This window comes from Prinia subflava, unplaced genomic scaffold (assembly GCF_021018805.1).
Source record: "Prinia subflava isolate CZ2003 ecotype Zambia unplaced genomic scaffold, Cam_Psub_1.2 scaffold_73_NEW, whole genome shotgun sequence".
Classification (NCBI taxonomy): Eukaryota; Metazoa; Chordata; class Aves; order Passeriformes; family Cisticolidae; genus Prinia; species Prinia subflava.
The window spans coordinates 58,311-83,744 of record NW_026961080.1 but is presented as its reverse complement, the minus strand read 5'-3'; the positions used below and the strand labels follow the sequence as shown (position 1 = coordinate 83,744).

Below are 25,434 nucleotides of genomic sequence, written 5' to 3'. Positions count from 1 at the left end.
TTACACTCAAATAGAAGCAAATTGACCAAATTTGCTGAAAAAGTAAACAAAAATCTGGTGAGTTCTCAATCTCTACTTCTAGAAGAAAACCCAGAGGCAAGATCAAATCAGTTCTGTTTTAAAAATGTGACAGGAGAAGGGAGGGTGAGACTGATTGCTCAGGGATAAAAGCATTCCTATGACAGAAACAGCAACTGATCACTGTACAAAACCAAATTCTCCTCTTTGGGAAGGTCTGAGCCTCATTTGAAGGTGTACATGCACTGGAGTGAGTTTAAAGTACTAACCTTGGTGGTAACAGGAAACCAAATTACACTCATTATTCAAAGCTGGAATATCAGGTTATATTTGAATGCCTGCAGGCAGATATTAAAAAGAAAAGCAATGCTAATTTGAACTAGTGAAATTAATCAAAGAAATGTTTTGGATGTCAGCAAAAAATTGAAAAGAATGGCTCAGCTTATTTAAGAAAAGATGATCAAAGTAAGAATGAGGTGGGCACACTGAGTGCATATACTAATCCTGTAGCTCCAGAGCAAGTGAAGACATAAATAAACCACACTTTCCTATGAAACTACAAAAGAAGAAGGTAGATTTAGCTATCAGAATCAGAAACAATAAACGGATATGACTTTTATTTTTGGACAAGACAGTAAGTACTAGAGGTTCTTGGAATTATCAAGGATTTTACTTCAGACCCTGAAATAAATTCAGTGGTGTTTTGAATGTCTCAGGTTTTACCCTGCCTGATAAGAAGGAAGAAATTGATGCTATAATGGTGATGGTAAAGTTCAGATAAAAGTGAGTAATAAAGAAAGAAAATTATATGGAGGGAGCAGAAAGAAATAAAAACTTCCTAGCAAGCAATAACCTGAAGTATAGTCCAGATTCCAACCAGCTCAGAGCTGACAGAAAATTTTTTCATCTCCTCTGCAATTTATGTGCTATAGAATACAGAGCACTAGCTCCTACTGATTATGTGAAAGTTAAATCCTTCAGAATCTACAACAGATAAATCACTCAAACTCTGCTAGAAAAATACTACTGTTCAGTAAAGAAACAGTAAGACTGAATAAGATGTACAGAAAAGTTTGGGGTTTTACTGGAAAGATGTTAGGCAGGCTCAAATTCAAAGAAAACTACAATGACATGTATAAGAAAGTGGATTACAGCAATAAACTATAACAATAGTATCATCTTTAGGATCCTTTAAAAAATCTTATGAGGTGAAAAAATGAGTAGAGAGGAGAGGAAAAATAAAAGGAAAAACATCATAAAACTCCCAAACTGTTTGGACTTGTATGATTAACACCAAAAAGAAAAGCCACAAGAATAAAAGCTTTTACAAATAAGCTATTAAAATTATTAGTAGAGTTCTCTTGTTTGCCATGGGATGGAAATCATTTATGTGATGGCAAAGTCAGAGCATTCACTATCTTCTATATCACTAAAAAGTCTTGATAATACTGAAAGAGTTGGCAGAATAAATGAGGGGGTAGAGGCACAAGCCAAAAGGAAAGGACTTATACATTACAAATATTCATAAAAATACAGCTGAATGAAGCTTGTTGCTACAATATGCACAATAGTAAGGATAGGGTAGCAGCAAAACCTGCATTTCCATCTTGATATTATAGAACTATTGTTTGTTGGCCTAATTTTGGTTCCAAAACAAAATTAGTTGATCCATAAAACATTCAAAATAATGCAGAAACTAAAACACAGCCAGTGTGATTTTAACAAATTTGTATTATATTGTGTAATATGGTGTATTTGTAAGTCATATGAAGAGTAGCTGAAGGAGGTAGGGCTCGGTAACATGGAGAAAAGGAGGCTCAGGAAGGACTTTCTCACTGTATTCAGCTACCTGGAAGACAGTTTTACTAAGGTGGGGGTTGGTCTCTTTTCCCCAATAACAAATGACAGGACAAGAGAAAATGGCCTTAAGTAGTACCAGAGGATGTTTAGATTGGACATTAGGAAAAATTTCTTCACAGATAGGGTTATCAAGCATTTGAATGGGCTGTTCAGGGAGGTTGCTGAAGTTGAGTGCCTGGAGGTATTTAAACAATATGTAGATATGGCACTTAGGGACATGGTTTAGTGGTGGACTTGGCAGCATTAGGTTAGTGGTCTGACATGACTTAAATGTCTTTTTCAACCTAAATGATTCTATGATCCTAAGACCAAATCACAATCAAACATAATCAGTCTAGCTGCATAAACATGAACCTTAGCTACTAATGTCAAGTTTCAAAAAGCTCTGAATACGTTCCAGACTGATGCTCAAATGTTTTGCTAATCAACATTTGTACTCTACAAAAACAGGAAAACTCTTAAAATCTACTATTTAAATAAAAATTTTTTTCTTTCCCCACATAACTTTAACCTTGCATGTTAAACTGATTGTAGAGAAACACAATGCAGTTATGAAAGTTTTTGACTTGTTAGAAACTGTTTGGAAGCCACAGCCCAAAGATAGGACTTTCAGATTTTTCACAGAACATCCTGTCAAGTCAAAGTTCCTACCTCCCTTTCTCTTTCATTCTTTGATAGCTGCATCTGTTTTAGCATCTGAGATCGCTGTTCCATCATAAGTGTCTTCTCATATGTGAATGCAGAAATATCATTTTCAAACTGCAAAAGAAACTGGCATTAGAAACACCAGAAGAAAAGTACTCTTCGGAAGAAAAACATTTAGACAGTGTATCTCTCATACCTGTATTCATTTGGTGGTCCTGATTGTATTCACGGCATTAATTCTAAGCATGTAATTGTTCAATCACTTCTGTCCTCATTCTTAAAACCTAATCTTCAATCAGCAATTTCATACTGTGAACTAGCCTACTGTAACAATATTATTGTGGTTTTATCTACATTTTAGGCACTTGGAACAGACTTCCCACTATTCTGTTCCAATGAGGAGAAGTGAGAGTTGAATGCACTTATACTACCTGAGCATATGTGTACACTTGTTTTCTTCAAAACTGTAACTGTTAAGCACAAGTAATACATCATCCTCTCATCAGTGAGAAATGTTCATAAACAGAAGCCATTAGCAAGAAATTCTGGCACATGTTCTCATATTGGCTCAAAACTAAAATACAACATAAAAATCTATAGCAGTCACCTGCGTTGTCACTGACTTCTAACATATCTCTTGTCCTCTGGAAGGTTCTCAGAATTTAATATTACCCACAGAAGAAAATAAAAAATTGTATTTCTGTAGTGGTTTAATCCCAGCCAGCAACCAAGGCCCATGCAGATTCTCACTCCCCCACAAGTGGATTTGGGAGAGAACCAGAAGGATAAAAGCTAGAGAATTCATGGGTTGAGATAAAGACAGTTTAATAGGAAAAGTGAAAATTGTGCACACAAGCAAAGCAAAACAAGGAAATTATTCACTGCTCCCCATGGGCAGGTCCCCATCATGCATAATGGTTACTTGGGAAGACAAATGACATCACTCCAAACATTTCCCCCCTTCTTCCCTCTTCTCACCAACTTATATACTGAGCATGATGTCATATGGTCTGAAATATCCCTTTTGTCAGTTTGGGACACCTGTCCCAACTGTGTCTCCTCCCACCCTCCCCCAACTTCCTTGCCAGTGTGGCAGTATGAAAACCAGAAAAGATCTTGGCTCTGTGTAAGCCCTGCTTCACAATAACAACATCTCAATTTTATCAACCCTGTGCTCAGCACAAATCAAAACACAGCCCCATACTAGCCACCATGAAGAAAATTAATTCTACCCCAGCTGAAACAAGCACAACCTTCTATACTGTCTTCTGCTCAAAATTCAACCAAGGCTGAGCCTTTTCATGGTACTCTGTGTTTTTTCAACTGTACATGCCATCGCATTTGAGACTTTAATGTTTAGTAGTCTAAGCAAAGAACAGTAAATTTTTCACAAGTAATTTTTTTTCCTAAGCAATTAGAACAATTCTTAAAATTGTTTTATGATTGATTAGCATGATAAACCTTTTAATAAGTTCTGGTGATTCTGAAAACTAGTGGTGGTAGAAGTTTTGAACCAGTTTACTCATCTTCATCCTGCTTCAGAATGAGTAAAAGTTTTGGTTGGGTTTTTTTTCCCCTATGAGTCTTACTTTGGACATTATTCTAGTCATCTTTTAGTGCTGGAAATTACACCCTTAGTTTCCAAAGTGGGCTTACACAGAGTATAGCTTTTGTCCATTCTCCAAAAGAGTTTATGACCCATATTTAAAAAAGGAAAAAACTTACAAAATTAATTTTGTCACTACCTTGACTTGTGAAACTGTAGCTATACTGTCCTGTTGTTCAGTGCTGGCTGAGGCTGGTGATGCCAAGAACAGCTCTCATTTGACCCTAGGGATTCCTTACTCCAGAGAGGTATTGTTACAGCAGTTGGAGACATACACAAGTACATCCTGGCTCATACCGTATGTCATAGTTTATTAGATTAAGCACATTCAGCCTTCCATTTCACTGCTTGCTAAAAATTCAAGCTTTTTCCTTCCTGAATGAACCATATCTATGGATTAGCCCTTATAAATAAAGAATTAACACGTAAAACATCTCAAACTCTACTCGATAAATCCATTAAACACCACATACACTAGCATTGTAACATGGTAAGATAATGATGCTTAACTTCTTGTTCTTTGTGGAACTGCAATCTTTCAATTTCTATATTTGGGCTAATATCCCTTTATTTGAAAAAAGCTAAATCTGCTTTCCCAAGTTTAGTCCCAGTTGCAACTTAAAAATACATAGTAACAAACCATTTCAACAACTTCCACTTGAGCATTCAGTCTAAGGTGGTATAAGAACATCTGAAGATCCTTCTTCATTTGAATGCTATTATCATCCATTTGAGCGACAGTGAAGATACGCATTTTACATTTTCTCCAAACCTACCAAAAAGATACATTATAACAGTTTGTAACACTGTGATTGCTATTACCATGCATAATTTGAACACGGTGAAGGAGTATTTAACCAGACATGCTTAGAACCATTCAGTGCAAGAAAATTAAACCCCAGCCATTTTCTGTTGTCCTTGCCTTGTGCTGACGGAGGAGAAAAGGCAGCAACATCAGCATACCACCATCATGGACAATCCACCACACATCTATATTTCCTTCAGTAAAACGTTCTTGATTTGTTGGAAATAAGTCGATGTTTTTAGCCACCAAAAGCGCTTGTTGAGCTGCAGTTGTTTCTCGTACAGTATCTGTAAGGGAAAACAAGACATTTAATCAAGAACTTCTAGTTTTCGTACACAAACTTTGCTTTTGCTTTAAATTCAAAAGTTTAAACCCTCTCAGATTCTGTTGCAGAAGACAAATATCCTAGGTGTCTTGGCAAAAGAGGAATATCCTGGGTCTCTTGGTCCTGGCTGGGACAAGGTTAATTGTTGCAATAGCAAAGATGGGTGTGGCTAGGACCCAGAGATTACTCAACACTACTTCATGCCATTGCCAAAAACAGGGGGAAGTATCTTCTGAAGAGAAGGAGTTCCTTCTGGTTGAGTAAGCATGGTGCTAGTTCCGAGCTGCAGGGAGTGGTTGGGTGGCACCAGTTCCAAGGCAGAGGGAGAGGCTGGGGTGGCATGGCTGTGATCAGGTGGAGCTTCATGGTGAGCATTTTTGCACGTGCATCATTCTCTCTTTTGTACACTTCTTGTTATTAATATTGTTGCTGTTTCCAGTAAATTGTTCTTAAACTGTGATCTTTACCTTTTGTGCCTCCAATTCCAGTCTCCAAACAAACACAGGGGATGAAGAAAAGTGATTGAGTAGCAGCATGACTTGGAGTGCGTTGGTGGGAACATTAAATTAGGGAGTACTATTTCTAAACCACAACAAGCTTTATTTGGTGTCTGATGTGAGGCACAATGGGTTGAGATAACAGACTGCCCAGAGCAGCTTGGAAACAAATTTGATCTAAGCATTTTTTGTTTTAGATTTGGTTTTGTTTAGGTATGGAGCCACTGGTCACAATTTTGCATGGTCTGTTCATGTCAGAGTGGTACCTAATCCTGTATATATTCCTGTATGTGCTTTTTATGATCTATTTCAGAGTAGGAAGAGGGATCAGGATTTCTTTGCTGATATACTGAGGGATGTCAGTTTATGACATAGTAATATCAACGGCAATGATGATCACTTGGGATGTATATAGACTGTTGCTCTCCTACTCTTACCTCGGGCACTACCTTTGCATGTTTACTAATCTACACACTCTGTGGGGGGAATGGAGGAGAAAAAATTTCCCCAGCTTTTCACTCCCTTTTCCTGGCCTTTTCCACTCTCTTTGGCTTGTTACATTCTGAGAATTCTGAATTCCATTTGAAAGTTAAGGAAATCATATTCTTGATGCTGCTAAACCTGCCAGGCCTTCTCAGTCTATATCACATTTAGTGAAGGAGTTTTCTAGAGAGGTTATTCAGAGATCTGTCCTGGTATATAGTCATGAGTGACATGGAAGGTGGCAGAAAATGGGCCAGCTTTTGAAGGATTATTCTGCTCCAGTGGTTTGGAACTTCACTCCTGAACAACCACAGGATCCTGGTAAAGTAACGGAATACTTGACAGAAAAATGCTGTGGCAATTCCAGGGAGGTGTGAAGTTTTGCAACATATTGGGCCTTGGCTACTATTTATTGGACATTCTGCAATACTAGACAGCAGTCTCCAAGGGAAGAGAAGGAAAGCAGACTGACAAGAACTGTGGCCACTCAAACTGCAGCAGAAGCAGAGGAACAACCTGTGCCAGTAGCAGTAGCCCCTATATAGAAAAAGAAATCAAAGACAGAGTCAGTTCACTTAGTGAAGGATGAAGAGGAAGGAGAGCTCCCACAACAGGATGAACAGGCAGGAACAGAGATAATCACCCAATCCCTGTCTCCAGATGAGCTGTGAGATATGCAAAAAAAATTTCAGCCACCAGGCAGGTGAGCCCCTAGTGACTTAGTTGCTCTGATGCTGGGATGTTGCTGCCTGTGATATGAAACTAGATGGTAGTGAAGCCAAGCAACTGAGATCCCTGTCTTGGAACGTCAGCATTGGCAAGGGGATTGGGAAGAAGACAGAAACTCTCAGCCTCTGGAGGCAACTCCTGTCAAGCATGAAGGAATGGTATTTTCTCAAGGATGACTTTAGTACTGCAGCCAAGCAGGTGGAACATCATGGAGAATGGTATTCAGTACATGAGAGAATTAGCTGTGCTGAAGGCAATCTATAGGGATTCAAATAACAAACAGTCCCCCTGTAGATCCAGATGAGGTCCATTGTACACAATCCATGTGGGAGAAATTTGTACAGCACGCACCATCATTGTATGCCAACTCATTGACATCGATGTCAATGAAAGGAAAAGAAACAGTGTTTCAAGCCACTATCTGACTCCAACAATATGAAGATCATCGTTTTCCCTCCCTAATGACCTGTGTCTTGGCTGTCCTTGCTGCAGACAGATTAGAAAAGCCCAAGCAAGTTAGAGATGAGATGTCCCATGCCCTGCTAATATGGACCAGAGTTGCTGCAAGCAAGCAAGCTCTAAGAAGCAAGCAATAACTGACTTGCTAAGAAACACAACTGCACTGGAAAAGAGTGAGGCTCAAGAACACTTGGAATACATTGATTACATTATCTTATGGGGCAACACAGCAGAAGTTTTTGAGAAAGGGGAGAAGATAACCCAAATCATCTTGGAGGCCAGTTTTGCCATAAAGCAAAGTAAGATCAAGAGGCCTGCCCAGGAAACCCAGATTTTAGGAATAAAATGGCAAGATGGAAATCATCAGATTGCCACAGGTGTGGTCAACAAAACAGCAGCTATGTCCTCACCAACCAGCAAGAAGCAAGCACAGACTTTCCTTGGCAGTGTGGAGTTTTGGAAGATGCATATTCGAGGATACAGTGAAATCATAACTTCTCTCTATCATATGACTTGGAAGGAGAATGATTTTAAGCGCAGTCCTGAACAACAAAAGGCTTTTGAACAAATAAAACAGAAGAGTGTTCATGCAGTAGCCCTTGGCCAGTCAGGACAGGACAAGATGTGAAAAATAGGGTCTACACTGCAGCTAGGGAAATTAGTTCTTCCCGGAGCAAACAGTACTTGGGGAGACTTAATGATGATTCCCAGGGTTCAGGAATCTGGGATACAAAGGATCCGAAGCCTGTTACACTCATATTGAAAAAGGGCTACTGGCATGATAACTGAATATTATAAAGGGGTTCAAGCTTCTTCTGAAGTGATTGGCACCAAAGCACAGCTCCTCCTGGCATCTCGACTGCCAGTGGTGGGCTGGAGGTTCAAAGGGAAAATCTCTTCCACACATCATGCCGCTGATGTTATGTGGAGTATGTGGGTCATGCTGATCACACAGCAAGCTTGAACCCGAAACCTCAGTTACACAGGAATCTTGGAAGTAATCACAAACTAGCCCAAGGCTGAAAATTTTGTACTAACATCAGAGGAGGAAAAAGTGAGACATGCTGAGGATGCCCTACAATATAATCAGCTACCTGAGAAAGAAAAGTGTTATGCTCTCTTTATTGATAGTTCCTGTCATATTGTAGTGATACATGGAAAATGGAAAGCTGCTATGGAGTCCTATGTGGTGAGTTACAGAAGCTATTGAGGGACAAAATAGATCAAATCAGGTTGCAGAGCTGAATGCTATCCAGCCAGCTTTAAGTATCACTGAACAATAGAAATGGGCAATGCTCTAGCTGTACAGTGACTCATGGATAGTAGCAAATGCTCTGTGGGGATGGCTGGAACTGTGGAAAAAGACTATTGGCAGCACAGAGGTAAAGCCACCTGGGCTGCTGAAATGCGGCAAGACATCGCTGCCTGGGTAGAGAAGTTGGCTGTAAAAGCATCCCACATAGGTGCACACATACCCAAAAGTCAGGTTATTGAAGTACATTGCAACAATGGACAAATGCATTAGGCAGCCAAGAATGAAGTCTCTCAAGTGGATATGGACTGACAACATAGGCTGAATTATTTCTGGCTCAGTGGGCCAATGATATCTTGGGTCATCAGGGAAGAGATGCAACCTACTGATTGGCTTGTGATCAAGAATTGGACTTAACTATGGACAATGAGCATGGGCTACGACAGATGCACTAGTTGTGAGGTCCTGATGCAGCTTGCAACCAGCCCTCCTGCTTCAGAAGACACTTAGAACTTGCAGTCATAGACTAAATTAACTCCAGAGACATCTTGGAGGAATGGATATTGACTGTGGAAATGATGACTTGTGTGTATATGTATATATATGTATATATGTGTGTGTGTATAAAAGTTGGAAGGCGTAGGATCTGGGCATGACATAAATGGTATAGAATATGGGGTGGATAATGTTTTGGTTCTGGCCAGGACAGGGTTAATTTTTGCAACAGCCAGGAGGGGGCATGGCTAGGACCCAGAGGTTATTCTATACCATCTCAGGTCATTGCCAGGGACACCGGTAAGAGAATCTCTTCCAAGGAGAAGGGGTTTCTTCTGGTTGAATAAGCATGGGGCCAGTTCAAAGCCAGAAGGAGTGGCTGAGTGGCACATGTTCTGACTAAGAGGGAGTGGTTGGTATGGCATGGCTGTGTTGGGGTCAAGCTCCATTGTGGAAATTTTTGCCTGTGAATCACTCTTTTGTACACTTTTTGTTATTAACACTGTTGCTCTTACTGCTCATTTTGTTATTCCATTGCTGTTTCCAGTAAATTGTTCTTATCTCAATCTGTGATCTTTACCTTTTGTGCCTCCAATTTTTCTAACCCAGCCCAAGAGGGGTGGGGGAGGAGGAAGAGGGGCAAGCAAGCAGCAGTGTGGTTTGGAAAGTCTCATCAGGAGCACTAAATTGCTGAGTAACATTTATAAACCATGACACTGATTTTAGTGACAACCTGCTTAGAAGAAGAAAAAGCAAACCTATGGTTGAAGAGGGCTGAGAAAACCCACTACAGATGAAATCAGATACAGATAAATATTCAGTTGTCCACCAGATGTTCAGTAGCACATTTTCTCCATGCATCAAATACATTAGTTACACAGCTGAATTGCAAATGCAAATGAGAAAGTCAATAAACACATACCAACAAAATTTTTCCATGAGAAACGATTTTCTGTCTGCTTCCACGACTGTGGCCATGCCATCAGGACCGTGTTGTGCTTCATCCCTCCTAGACCAGCTGACTGAATCAAATAGGATATTCCATCTCTGAAGTTAGGAGAAACCACAATCTGGCAAAATCCTTTAGTCTTTTCTACACTCATTAAGGCCTTAACATTCTGCAACAGGAAAATTACACAGAAGGAAATACAAATTATCAACACTGAGGGTTTATCAGTTTAAACAGATGGGAATTGTTAAAGACAGACAGAAGAAATCTTTATTTCTTAGGTCTCCTAGAAACACTATTTAGTTTAAATTTTCCAGAACCAATGAGGCCTGCAGATGCTGAAACTTTTAGAATTCATCTTCATTTCCATTTTAAAAGCAATAGTTTCCTGAATCTTAACACCAGGTCTGACTTTCTAGAGAAAGGATTCTAGGCCATGGATTAGGCTTCCCCTAAACTCATTCATTTTCCATCTCTCAGAAAAACAGCTGAGTTAGGCCATCTACAAATAGCATTTCAAATTCTTGTGGGCAAACAATTTCTGTTTAAAGGGTTTTTTTCTGTTTTATTTCATAGGCTTGGTTTGTATTATTCTTGTTTTCTACTCATACACGTTGATAGCAACAGGTTAGTAACAACTACTTTCACAATATAGCATAGCTGGACTTTTCAACTTGTTTTCAAGTTAATTGGTGTCTTGGAACCTTTTCATGTGATATCAAATATGTAATCTATCTTTATACTTTGTTATTTTAAAAAGCACTATGGATAAGCCTGAATACCAAGAGGAAGAAAAAAGAAAACTGTGACAAAATGGGCAGTTAGCTATGTTAGCTAGTCCACTTCAAGATTTTAAATGTTCATCTATTTAAGAGATACCAGGTCTGAAAAAACCACAGGGATTTTTACACAGCTTTGAAGACTACTTGGATCAAAATAGTAAATGTATCAACTGGCACTCTTTTGAACAACACTGCAGAAATTGACCGATATGGAAGATACAATGGCAATCAAAACCTACTTTTGGATATTTCAATAAAATACAGGAAACATGATACTTTCTCCAAACATTTCCTCATCCTATGAAGAGAGGAGTAGGAGAGTTTGCATAGGCAAGTAAATGCAAGTATTATTATTAAAGAAATACTGAATCTAAATTCACTAGTGTTTGTAAGCATAGTTGAATGTAATTCTAAATTATAAGACAACTTACGATTTTTTTCCTACCTATTCTACTGTCTCTGCAGTAGAAAATAGAAAAATAAATAAAGTAGTAAATAGAAAAATAAAATAAAGGATTTCAAGAAGGATTCTGTTCACATTTTCCCAGCAAAGACTATTCCTAATCCTAATTCTGCTATGTATTTCTAGACAGATGTAGAAAATCATATCATGAGGATCATATTGTGCCAAACATTTGCATTTGTTAGTCTAACATTAAATTTTTTGTTAAATATATGCTGTTCTCTTTATAAGATAATTTGTTAAAAGTTGATGATTGGTTGGGGAGGTTGTGGTTTTGTGGGGGGGAGGTTGTGTGTGGGGGCTTGGTTTTTTTGTGTGGGATTTTTGTTTTGGTTTAGGGGGTTAATTCTTTTTTTAATGTGACTTGATTGTAACCCTAGGGCTCTCAATACTAAAGAAAAGGCTAGGAAGTATCAGTATCGCCTTACCCTATTATAAAATTTTATAAAACATTTTGCTACATATACCAATCCATTCTTTTTATATAAACACTGATCATGCTGACAGCAAAAATAGATGTTTTATCCAATATTTATCCAACAGTCTGTTATCATTCAGTGTATGAGTTATCCAGATCCACATTCAACATTTAAATACTAATGGAAATTACAAGTATTTGCAAGCTCTCTTTTACATACCTCTTCAGCTTTCTGAGTTTCTGTACATTTATCTAAGTAGATTCCCTGAAGCACAGAACCCACAATAGTCAGTCCTTTACCAGCCTTCAGTTGAGAGGTGAAAGAAAGCAATCTAGGGTGTTTCACTAACTGCTCGTTATCCAAGTTTAACAAGACCAAAAGTTGAGGTCTGCCAAAAAAGGAAAAAAAAGTTTAGTGCACACACACACGTTCATTAGGAAGAACTGGAAAATTAAAATTAACAATTAATAAAATGCAGATTAATTGCTTGATTCAATGGAAAACAGCCAACTCCTAAGTAGGTAAGCAATAATTTGCAATGGTAATAACAGTTCAGGTACAGAATACATAAACCACCACAATGTCATTTTGAAAAGCTCCCTTAAAGACCAATTTTACCTAGAAAATTATAAAATCACTCTTCCAATGTCATCTGGTGCAACCTGCTGCTTGAAATGACTTAATACTGAATGCACATCACATTGTTTACTGCTCCATTCAGTTGGATTTGGAAAACCTCAAAAGCAGACCTCTGGGTCACCTCTTCAATGCATAATTATTTTATCATGTTCTCTTAGTATCCTATCCTAATCTGCTGTAAGAAATACTACTCCATCTTCTTAGTAATCTTCTTTTAGGTTCTGCATGTTCGTAAGTTAGTTACAACAGCTTTTAGGGTTCTCTTCAGCCTCCTCCAAGCTAAATAAGCATAGCTCCCCTTAGCCTCTCCCCAGAGGAGAGATGCTCTTATGCTCCAACCATCATCTGCGGTCGTATCTACTTGAGTTTATGTCACTCCTACATCTTGGTACATAAACATGGAAGAAATATTCTAAATGTATTCTAATGAGTGCTAAACAAAAAGAAATATTTCCCAATACATTTACTTCTCAATGTACTATCTATCCTCCTGTCAATACTGTCCAGCATGCCACTGCTGGGTTACTATCTACTGGGAACTACAGGTCCTTTTTACCAGAGCACCTTCCCAGTCTTGTACCACTGCTCTGAATATGCTTGTGCCAGGTACTGAACTTGCAGTTATCCTTCTGGATTTTCATGATGTTCTTAACGACCCATCCCTCTACCTGCGTAGGTCCATACAAAACGATAGTCAACCCCTTAATCATACCAAGAGTACCCAAAGTTCAGTTTCAACTGCATACTAGATGAGGATGCACTCTACTTCCTTTAACCAATATTCAATCTATTTACGTTTTCCAAATCAACATTTTATACTTTTCCTATCATTGCTACAAATTCAAAAGACTGATGTCAAGTTGGATCATCCTTTCTACCTCAGAACTAGCCCAGTTTAAGATGTAACAAGATGTTTCAGTTCTAGCAATTACATTGAAACAATAACAGACACCTCATTTGGAACTGAAGCAGTCAAACATTTGACAGGATAGTCAACACTACATGACATTGGTGTCTCTAAGATGCCAAATTCACCAGTCCCAGGAAAAATGGTAAAATTATGCCATTGTACTGAAGGACAACAGAACACTGCATGTGCATGCACCCCATGATACTATCACTGAGCAGTGACTAGAATTAAAGTATCACATTGCATTCATCAGAAGTGACAATGTGCAAATGTCCTTCATTTTAAAATGTTAAGTAATGTTTTATGTTGGCTTTGAGGAAAATTAAATTTAACAAGTAAAAAAAAAAAATTGCAAAAGTAGTAGTGGACACCCAACTCCATTACAGTAAAATGTGAGATTTTGTTTAAATGGCATCTAAGCAATTTAGAAAGTGCTACTATTGAATGAAGCTGTATAAAAAAGAATACCACAAAAATGAATTTAAACAAATGTAGGGTCCTCTGTAGATTTGTACAATGTATTTCAGAGAGAACATACACAAAAGCAAAAAAAAAAAAATATTGCACTTATGGAACTGCAGTGTTTCTTCCGTAGAGACAGTGAGACTCAAGGATAACTGTTTCTTTAAATCTAAAAAGTCTATAAATAATCAAGCATTAAACTTCTTCTGCGCTTTTGAGAACCATGTCAACACCATATGGATTTAAATTCAAGTTAGTTTGTCCATTCCTCCAGCAAAGTTGATTAGATGGTGACCACAAGTCACATTCCATTTCAGTAAAATATTAGTGTTGTAATGACATAATTGCCATGCCCAAGTTAAAACATTAATTTAAAGGTGAAGTTCACTTTACTTCACTGTTTTACCAGCAGCATTCTCAATACATTTACATATTTCAATAATTAAGTGACCCTGAAAAACATAGGACTCTACCTCCAGTTCTTGGTGTGAGGAGGACCATCTTCAACACGAAGCAAAGCATAGCGAGCTGCATTCAGGGACAGTCCTCGGATTCCATCGCCCCATTCTTTTTCCGCTCTCCAGGATACAAAAGAGATTCAATTAACGGGGTCCCATTTATTTATACAAATCAAATACTTTTTCTCATGTGGGGGATAATGGATGTAAAAAATGATCACTCTTTTGCATGAATGCATGAAAAAAACCTTGTCTTGTAGACTTAAATCAAGATTGAAGATTAACCAACGTGAAGCAGTTCCAGGCCCCTTCAAGGTAATTTTTTCTTGTATTTATAAATATTTACAATGGTCTAGTTTATTCAGAAGCATTTCTGTAATTGTGAGAGCTACTTATGTTGCTTTTTAGCACTAGAATGAATAAGTGAAGGATACTTAAAAGGAATTATTTTAAAGTAGGAAAATTAGCAAGTGAAAGTACTTCACGTGGATTAGTATAACCTGTCTGGCCCACAACACCACCCCTACAGCCTTCTCCACTTTCTTTCCTTCCCAGCTTCTCTCTCAGGAAGTCTTAAATTCCACCTATTCTCCTGACCATTTTCAGCCTACCTACATTTTCCAGTCCTTTTAATTGCAATATTAGAAAATTGGTGATTGAAAGTGATCAGGAGAATGGATTCTAAAATGGCAAGGGGTCCATCTCCCTTGCCCACCCCCTTCACTCATGAATTTTCTCTGAACCTTGCTACCTCTAGTAAAGCATGTCCTTCAATAAGGTAAATGCTCTGATATGTGCCAACATTTGTAAACTTATTTATGAATTTGGAATTATGAATAATTTTATGTATGCACCTATATACATATATATATACACACATATATATATACATACACGCAGAACTGTTACCATCTGATCTGACTTCCTCACTAATATTGGGAAAATAATTTCCTTATCAGTAGCCCAGTAAATGGACATGTCATAATCCAGGAAAGCATCTAATCTGGAAATGGAGATATTAAAAGATTGAGAATCCACAGGGTGGAACAGTTTATACCAACTGATCCACTTATGAACTGTGTTTAACCGCTCATCAAAACAAGTGGCTAAGCTTCCATTTTATGCTCCCAGATCTTACTATTTTCTTTCAACAAAGGATATCTTTCCTTAGAAAGGGATAGCATGCATATTTACTGATAATAATTGCCTGTAGCGTTTGTATATATTGTTTAGTTGGTTTGGGGGGGTTTTTTGTGCTATTTGCTGGTTTTGTTTTTCGGAGGTTTTTTATGAACACAGCATGCTCTTTAAGACTCATAGTTGCTCAGCATGTCCTACAGGTATGACTATCTCCTGACAAATGCATACAGTGCAACGTATGTTGCAATTCAAAGATTAATTCTAGAAAGTAATCAAGTCCACACACACACAAAAGGAGAGTTTGAGCTTCTGCACAAGGTAATAATAATTTAAAGTTCTGTAATAGCAGCTGCTTGATATTGAAAGGTAATGTTCCTGAAGTACCAAAAGTTTACACCATCATCTCAGTTCCAAGGAGAGTTTCCCAGACTTATGGGTTCTTATTTCTGTCAGTTCTTGCTGTTGAAAAGTTTGCAACAAAGCTTCCTGAGAAATTCAAATCTGAAAACTTACAACCCTTAACGAAGATCGGATCTTACCTTGTTTCAAAGAATACTCTAAACTTTATTACTTCAGCTGTTTCTATTTTATACAAAAGACCTTTTTGCTTAGTAGTAAAGATATTAAATATAGAATAAATAAGATATATGGTCTTACCCTCTATATTCTATGTATTTGTAAATACATCCTGCGATTAGCATGGCAATCAAAGCATAGTACCAAGAGCAAATGAACATCAAGGCAAGACATAAACTCATCCCCAGGAATGAAAGAGTCCTAAAAGAAACCATTTTTTTCCATTTTTTAAATAGGCATGCAAATGTTCTACAGAGTTAATTTCTTATTTAAGTTAACTTCCACAAAGGCCTTTCTCCTTCAAAGGCTATTTTTTAGCTACTATAAAATAAAAAACACATTGTCCCAATTCTAGCTTATATGAAAAAATTGCATTCAGAACCTTTGCGTGACATAAATAATGCATCTAAATTACATATGACAATAGATTTATTATATTTGTCAGTGTTGAAACCTTACTACCTCCAAGTAAGGTCAGTTTCAAAACACATTATCACTTATTACTGTTGATTTGAATTTAAGCTAAGAAAATTCAAACAGTAATAAATAACTTTGTTACTTCCAGCAAAAATAGTTGATTAGTTTAAATTCAATTTGACTCATCAATTCTATTTTTCATTTCTGTTGTGGACTGTCTCTTGGTCAATAACGCAAGTCAATAGCATACAGAAAATAATTTTCTAAAGGTTACAAAGAAAGAATGACTGTAAGCTGAAAAAATTACAGAAGCATTTCCAAACCTAAGTCTATATGCCTGGTTTACCCACACTTATCAAATATAGATGCAAATCATCTCAAAATGGACAATTTTGTGTATACTTTTAGTCACATACAACCTCTCAAATTCTTTTTCACCCAATTTCCAAATTAGAGCTAACTTTGACTATATTGACAGGGTGTCAATATAGTCAACTTTGGTTTGGTACCTTTAGTTTGGTACTCCAGTACACTGAGTTTAATTTTAAACTAAGGAAATGCTTTCTATCAGTTCTGAGGACATCAGTCTTGCAGTTTGTGTAAAAGAACAACAGCTGCTCTTTTATGCCTGAATTAATCTAAGACTCTACTTTCACTCAGAAAATAAAATGCCATCCCAATTCTAGCTGAACATTCCAACACCTCCTTTGGCTAGAAGTAGTCACACAGTAAGTCAGCTGCCTCACTGATATCTCTGAGAAAAATATAAAAAGGAATTGTTGTCAAATGTATGTATTTGGAGGGTTAGGTGTCGAACTAGTATGCAAGTACTGAGCAGATTCAACAAGTTTTTTCAAAGCTAAGACTGGAACATTTAATTTTCACTCAGCTCTTCAAAAAGGAAAAATCGTAAGTAACTCTTACATCCTTGAATCGTGCCAGCTTATCTACTAAGTGCTCTAGTATTTAAGGTGATTCCAGCAGTAAAATTTTTCAACAGAATTATTTTTAATTAAACGATGTACTTTTAATATACAGTTAAAAAAATGAAGACGTTTGACAGTCTTAGTTTGAGATGTTTAAACTCTTCATCCGTTAAAAAAGACTAAACAAAACCCTCACACTTTAACATTTTGTATTATTGATCTTCACTCACTTTTTAAAGGGTTGACTTAAGTTATCAAATGCAACGTCCAAAGCATATTTTATCACATCATCAATGAGCCAACTGATGTATATTGAATGAGATTTTTTTTCTGCAGAAGATTTGGGTTTGTGTATTTTTTGCTAAACCAAAATGAAAATCATTCTAACCTTCCTGAATACTTTTACCAGTTCTCCTTAAGTATATATATAAGGCAGATCTTATGGTTTTTCATCCTCATTTTCACACAGAAGATCTCTTGGCTTCTAAGCAGAATAAAATGTCATCCTGTAACCCCTTTCCAAACTATCTCTATTAGCTGCATGTTTTCATGACCACTGTTATTATGGCATTATTCTAAACACATGAAAACAAATGATGCTCTTATTGTGTGCATAAATCATAATCATTTAAGTCAAAAGGATATTGTTTTATCACTGCAATAAAATCAACAATTATGGGCTGTATAGTTAGTTTTAACTCTTCTGAATGAAGAAATATCCCTACCAGTGGTAATACTTGAAACGAGGTCTCCAGTTGGGAGTTCGCAAAAGCGTCTGCACTGCACAAGCCAGATTTACAAACATATAGCACATAAGGAAAAACCTGTTAAGAAAGGCAGAGCATTTTCTAATGAGAAATGTACTAGTCAGATGTGCATAAAAATGTAAACACAATCAAAAAAAAAGGGAAGGAAGGTGTCCCATTTCCTGTACACTGTATTCACACTGGCCAAGAGAACACAAGACATCCATTAAGATTGCTTACAGAATATTAGGCCTCAAAATATAGTATTACCATAATATAGAGCCTCAAACAAGTATTTTGAAGACAAACGTGGCAAATAACTGACAATAATGGTGTATTATTTTTGGCTGGGACAGAGCTAATTTTCTCCTCTTTCTATAGTAGCTCAGATGGTATCATGTTCTGGACAAAGTCAATAAAATGAAATTCTATTTGTATTCTAAAACATTGAACTTTGTCTCAGTTAGATGCACTTGACCTAAAATAGCAGTAATTGTTACTTTAAAATCCAAGTTTTTTGAAAGCTGAACGTATTTTTATTAGCATTCCAGACCTCTGTCATGAACAAACTTTTTTGTGCCTAGAAATTAGTTCAGCCAAAACATTTTATTGTTTCATATTATCTCCAGGATCAAATAGGAATATAATTTGGTAGAAAACGAAGTCTAATGTATTATTTCAAAAAGAAAAATAATTACCTAATTAATTAAAAGAAAATACTATTTAACGTAAGAACATAAAACCCCACACTCATACTTACATGGAAAGAATTGGTGCTACACTGTCCAATGAGGCTATCAAAATTCCTATTTCACAAATACCAGCAGTGAGGAGCAGAGCCCAAGTTGGTTCTCCATTTGCTTTTCCATGACCAAATATCTAGTTTAATTCAAGTTTACAGTAAGATTACGGAAAGCTGTTCATTATGCAGTAATAAACTATGGTGCAAATAATGAATTAACTTATTTAGTACTTACTGGAACTAAAAGTAGCTATTAGTTACAAAGGAAAATTATGCCATCTATACTGTGAAAAGTCAAAACTGAAATTGCAAACCACACATTTTCAATATGAAGTATGCTTACTAAAGTAAGCAACGACTACGTAACATTAAAGTTCTATGGCAGCTGTTGAAATAATCTTAGGAAAATTAAAAACCATATGCATAAGAGATTTATGCCTAGTAAAAAGCTAATATAGTTTAGGCCAGTACTTTTTGTAACACAGAAAATAAGTGTCAATTCAGTACTTATTAAAGTAATATTGATGCTTAAAGAGAACTTAGATAAGACTATGATCCTACACAAAGCCCTACCAAAAACCATTTTGCATGTGGTAATTTCCTTTGTGAAGAATTCTATACAGCTATACTGATGACAGATGGAAAAATGCTTTGCCTGAGGTTCCAGTGGTATTTATTCTCCCCCATATTCTTCCATTCAGTTACAGAAATTAAGTCCTCATTCCTTCTCCATGCTGTCTTCTTCTTTTAGCTTCCTGTCCTCCATCAATTTTCCTACCATTATAGTAAAATCCCTTTTTTTTCTACTCACATTTCAAGAATTTTTGGGTTTTTTTCTTAAGTATCTCATACTCTTGAGATATAATTCTCTATAATAATTTCCTTGCATTTCCTTGATTGTCCATGCAGTAGCCATATCACTCCAAAACAGCAAGTGCGTCCTCAAGTGTCAAATCCCTCTAAATATCCTGCTTCTCTTCAATTCTCTCACTTCACAAACCACAAATCTTTCCTTTTGATTTTCATTCCTTTCAAGTCTAACTCTGAAGATGTGTCATTATAATGTCACTCTCACTCTACCAAATTTTTTGCTTCAGGCAAAAGTAAATTTTTCTTGTTTCTTTCTCTGTAATACTCAGAACTTACAACTTATTGCATTACAACCCCTTTTCATTGACAAATCAAACTACTCAGTCCCTCCACCCTAGCATACTTAGTGTGTTTATTTCCTGTCACAGATACAGATAGTCTCGCAAGTCTTGAGGTAAGATTTCAAACTCCAAACTTCACCATATAGATCACAGCTTTGCTCTCCAGATGCTATTATCTTTTGGAGTTATCTTATTATCTTTTACTTATTTTTAACTCAAGTGTAGTTGTCTAGGTTTTGCAGAAGCAGACCAGCAAGAAATCTCTCATCATCTTCCATTTGCCAGCTCCCTTACTTTGAGAAAAATCTGATTTATTTCTTCTCAAAACATGCAGAGATGTTGGAACAAATCTTCATGTTTGGAGTCATGGGATAGAATTCTATTGTTACATCTTTGCTGACCTCATTTACCTTGCAAAAATGAATAAAAATTAGAATTTCATCTCCATAATATGAGAAGTTTCACGTAGTTCCATAGCGAGATTTAACAACTTTGTTCACAAATACAAGCAGTAAATACAGCCTAAAGTCTAGAAGTTCAGTTATTAGTTGCTTCTTAGTTCATTTATTTCTATTTATAGAATACTATATTGTCAGTTTGGAGCCACTAACTTTTATGTGTAAAAACAAATATCATTAAATTGCACGGCACAAAAATATTGAAGCTCAAACCTTGTCCTACAGTAGCCTGCTCTATTATTCTACACAAATAGAACTGAGCTCCAAATCTTTTCTTTACACTCTACAGGGAATAGCAGAAATAATGTGCCTTTTTTTTTTTTTTTAAATTTTTTTTTTTTTATTTTTCTTTTTCTAAAATAGAAGCTACATTGGAAGTACTATTACAACAAGAACAAAAAAATCTCACTTGAATAAATGGTACAATGCCGTCTCTTGCAATGGCCTGCAACAGCCGGGGCGCACCAGTGAGACTCTGGAGACCAGCACCACATGTTGAAAAGAATGAACCAATCACAATAACCCATGGAGAAGGCCAGGCCAGTGTACCAACCACCAGATTTCCATTAACTGCTTCTCCAAACCTTAGGAAAGAACACAGGAAACAAAAACAATTAAAACAAAACAAAAAAGAGTCAGTAAGCATTGAAATGAGCTTTACTATCGTTTCAACACCCACATTTCAATTTTTCTGGACAACAGCACTTTTTAACAACAAACACCATGTTACAGTATGCACTTTAGGATTTCCCAACCAACCAATCTCTTTATTGTGCTGTTTTAAAGAAGATATAATCACTTCACACTAAATGCTGCCTTTAAGCAGATATGCAGCAATTATCAGGTATCTTGGCAAACTTTTCTGAATTAACAGCAACAGCAGGAGTACGTACATATGAATCTTACAGATCCTTGTGACAGCTAGGAACTAGTTTGCAGAAATCTGTTCCACTAGTAATACAAGTATATCCTGGGGCATAGGCAGGAGATTCACAAAAAGTATTAGCCTTTCCTTTTAAAAGTGTGACACTGACATACAAGTAAATAGAGAAATTACTAGGCACCACCATTTTGAGTTTTCCACATCTTCTGCCTGTTGTGTAACCTGATGCAATTTTAAACTTACTACATCCACAAACAAGTGGGTAGAAGTCAGGAAGAAGTGCTTTCATTACAGTCCTAAGTGTCCCATCCAATACTACCTCCACTTTTTTTTATTTAGATACCTAACTTTATGTTAATTTAGGCATGACTTTAACAAACTACAAAAAGGCTATTCCTCCCTCTCCCCTCCTTTGAACTGATAGGTTTTTTTTTAAGGCAAGTAAGGTTCTTGTAATTTCACTGTTGTTGGTAAGCAGCCAAAACTAATTTTAAGGTTATCTCTACTGTGATACCACCATTATTTTTCCCCAATGCATTCAGGTTTTTCCAAATAAAAGGAAAAGTCTACAGAAATGAAAGAAGATAAAAACTGAGGAAAATAAAATGCTTTTTGTCTTTTCAGACTTGCTTTTAAAATAGAGTCAAGCAACACAGCAATTAAGTGAATATAATTAGCCAGTGTTCAAATTCTTGCTTATGCCCAAGTCTGAATGCATGACTACATACTATTTTCACCAAATGGAAAAAAAAGATAAATCACACTCCTCAAAATTATAGGATAAAACCCATATTGTGCTTCTATAACAAGATTTCTTTAACTGTATATTTATTCTTAGTTCAAATTCTAATGCCTATTTTTTAACTAAACACAGGATAGGAATAACTTTAAGAGATGCAATAAACAGAAAAACATACAACCTACTTTTTCCCATTGCAGATATGACAATCATAATGAAAAAGCCTCAAAACCCAGTGTTTAGACCAGACTAAAAAGCCATACACTTTACTGTTCTGCTGGATTTCAGCCAAATAAGAACTAGCAGCAATGTAAATGAAAGTTCATGGATTCAAAGCTCTTGCCACAATGCAACCTGCTCTAATTATAGTTAACAGCTTACAAAATTCCCTCACCCCTGAGTAAGGTTGGAAGAAACCAGAGTGGGTCATCTGATCTAACCTCCCTGCTCATGCAGAGTCATGCCAGAGCACATTGCACAGGATTGTGTCCATACAATTCTTAAATATCTCCAGTGAGGGAGACTCCACCACCGCTCTGGACAATCTGTCCCAGTGCACAGTCTCTTGCACAGTAAAGAAGTTCTTCCTCATATTCATGTGAAATTTCCTGTGCATCAGTTTTTGCCCATTGCTTCTTGTCCTATTGGTTGGGGCCACTGACAAGAGCCCAGGTCCATCTTCTTAGCACCCCTCCTTTAGTTACTTAAATACATTCATAAGGTCCCCTCTCAGTTGTCTCTTCTTAAGGCTGAACAGGCCCAGTTCCCTCAGCCTTTGCTCATTAGAGGGATGCTCCCATCCCTTTATCATCTTCATAGCCCTCCACTGCACCTCCAGAGGCTCCATGTGTCTCATGTACTGAGGAGCCCAGAAATGCTCACAGCAGTCCAAATGTGGCCTCATCAGGGCTGAGTAGAGGGGTAGAATCACATCCCTTGACCTACTGGCAATGCTTTTCCTCCTAACTCAAACCAGGATTACACTGGTTTTCTTGGCCACAAGGGCATACCACTGGTCCAATACAGAACCCTGGGGGACACCACTAGTTACAGGCATCCAACTAGACTCTGCAACTGATCATGACTCTCTGGGATTTGCCAGTCAGCCACTTCTCAATCCACCTCACTGTCCACAGTTCTTGAGTTTGCCTATGAGGATGCTGTGAGAAATAGTGTCAAAAGCCTTTCATGGATCCCTCGCCACTTTTTGTAACAGTTGGATTAGAATCAGCTTTTAACTTACGGTTTTCCTTCTAGACTAATGAAATAAGTTGTCTCAGCATCAACTTCACCACCTTTTAAACAATACCCCAATTACACTGTTTTATCACCATAAGCAAACATGGGCATTAGTAGAAAAGAGAAACAGACACCAGCAAGAAAACAATTGTGAAACCTGACAACAGTTTCATATTAACCAACTTCTCCTAATGGAGAAACTGATCAAAATCTGGAGATTCTCTTCATTCAGTCTATCACATTTATTCCTTTCATGCTTCATATTAGGCCTTAAACTTGTCAGGTAATTACATGGTTGAAAATTGGCATGACTCCTGATGTACTACTGAGATTTTAAAACAAAAAATAGTCGTATGTCTAGTGGAAATAAGAGGTTTGATGGTGTGCTGCGGTCTTATAAACTCCCCTTGTCATGTAACTCTCTGGATTTTTAATTTGTTCCTCAAAAGCCTATTACTTCTCCCAAATTAATATCCCCTTATACCCATCCATCAGTTCTGCAAATACTAATTATGATTTTCCTAATCAAGAACATTTTATTAGGCTGGTTCAACTTCAAACATTTATCTTAGATTCTGCTTCATGAAGGCATGCAGTCTAATAACCTGACCAGTTTTTGCAGCCATCTCAGTTTAACAGACAAGCTTTCCCTCCAGTTTTAAACTAAGCAAAAGAAATAACACACCACATAAATATTTCATAGAAGAGCCATTAATAAGTCCTATCAATATAACATATGATTATATATACTCCATGTAATATTAGGAGTTGAATACGACTTACTTATCTCTTAATATTACACCTTCTATACAGGCACCAAACAACACTATACAGGAGAGATCTGTTACTGAGACTGAAGGAAGAATATTCTCTTAAAATCACATAGGAGAAACCCCACCATTTTTCACCAAGGTATGAAATGAAGATGTCCATGACAATGAAGTATGTGTGTGTGTTTCCTGGTTGCTTTTTTGTTTGGTTTTTTTAGTTCTTCCCTGCTATGATTTTTTAGTTTATGTTTTTATGACTGTATTTGATTCATAGTGATTTGTTAAGTATTGGAAGTAGCCAGTTCATATATCATGCAACAGAACAGGTATTTTCTCATACAAATAAACAAGCACTTGTGTACTCTAGGTTTTGAAGGACCTACAACTTCTATTGCTGGTTGTTTGGTTTAAAATCTAGTTCTAATGAGTATGACAACAATCTGCCAGCTGAAGCCTAATGCTAAAAACCTTTGGATCACTCGACTAAAAACATCAATTATATCTTGGAATTGAAGCACTAGTAGAATATATATTTGTTAATAAAATTTGACATATTTAATAATATTTATAAATAATACTGATATTTTAGACAAATACAAAATATTTCTTTTCAGTTTAGATTTCATTCATTTTATATTCAGGGAAGTCTAATGACGTTCTAGTGAAAAACCTAGGTTACACCTACAGAATTTACAGAATGTAGATGAGCAAAAGTCACAATATAAAGGATACAAATAAAAGATGTAGTTGAAATTGCCAATATTGTTCCAGTAGGAATAGATTTCTGAGCATCCTTTAGGTCTCCAGATCTGTTTGAACCTGCCATAATACCTTAAAAAGAGACAAAATTTATGTCATAAAAACAGTAACTCCAGGATATTAACTTTAATTAATTAATATCTAATATCTAATATCTATTTAATTAATTAATATCTAATTTAAAGCCAAATTTAACTCGAAGATTACCAATGGAGCAGGCTGTGGAAGTATATTATAATTCCAAGCAAATCCTCAATTTATACCTTCATTTTTTTTTTCAGAAATCTGTGTTACTACCCACTTGAATAAGCAAATCCTATAAAGGTCAGTAAAAAGACATCTAAAAAATGTTTTTCAAGCACTACCGCAGAACCATTCTTGAAATGAAGAAATACAAGGAGTAGCAATTTTGCTGCTGGGGTTGGATGTTATAAATTAATAGGGACTTAACAATTTTAGTCATTGCGAACTAATGCACTAACTTTCTACTAAACAGACCATCATAATAACAAGAAATGTAGCAAGCAAATCAGTAAACTAACAAATAAAAACTTAGAAGCAAGAAAGAAAGGATCAGGCAAGAAAAAGAATGGTTAGAAAAATCACATGTACACATGTGTGTGATTCTGAAA

The 25,434-nt window shown here is 36.6% G+C and overlaps 1 protein-coding gene across 3 annotated transcripts in view; it reads right to left on the bottom strand.

The window, feature by feature from the left end:
- Window positions 1-25,434, bottom strand: part of LOC134546434 (solute carrier family 12 member 7-like) — a 72,825-nt gene that overhangs the window by 8,058 nt on the left and 39,333 nt on the right. For all 3 annotated transcript variants that reach the window (XM_063389237.1, XM_063389239.1, XM_063389238.1), the window contains 12 exons: window positions 24,776-24,874; window positions 24,057-24,114; window positions 20,822-20,996; window positions 18,822-18,940; window positions 18,041-18,139; window positions 16,054-16,173; window positions 14,272-14,376; window positions 12,007-12,175; window positions 10,097-10,292; window positions 5,052-5,221; window positions 4,770-4,901; window positions 2,530-2,637 (listed from right to left, as the gene is read on the bottom strand). In XM_063389237.1, the coding sequence (XP_063245307.1) occupies window positions 2,530-2,637; window positions 4,770-4,901; window positions 5,052-5,221; window positions 10,097-10,292; window positions 12,007-12,175; window positions 14,272-14,376; window positions 16,054-16,173; window positions 18,041-18,139; window positions 18,822-18,940; window positions 20,822-20,996; window positions 24,057-24,114; window positions 24,776-24,874 (1,550 nt within the window). The remainder of the gene's footprint in view (window positions 1-2,529; window positions 2,638-4,769; window positions 4,902-5,051; window positions 5,222-10,096; window positions 10,293-12,006; window positions 12,176-14,271; window positions 14,377-16,053; window positions 16,174-18,040; window positions 18,140-18,821; window positions 18,941-20,821; window positions 20,997-24,056; window positions 24,115-24,775; window positions 24,875-25,434) is intronic.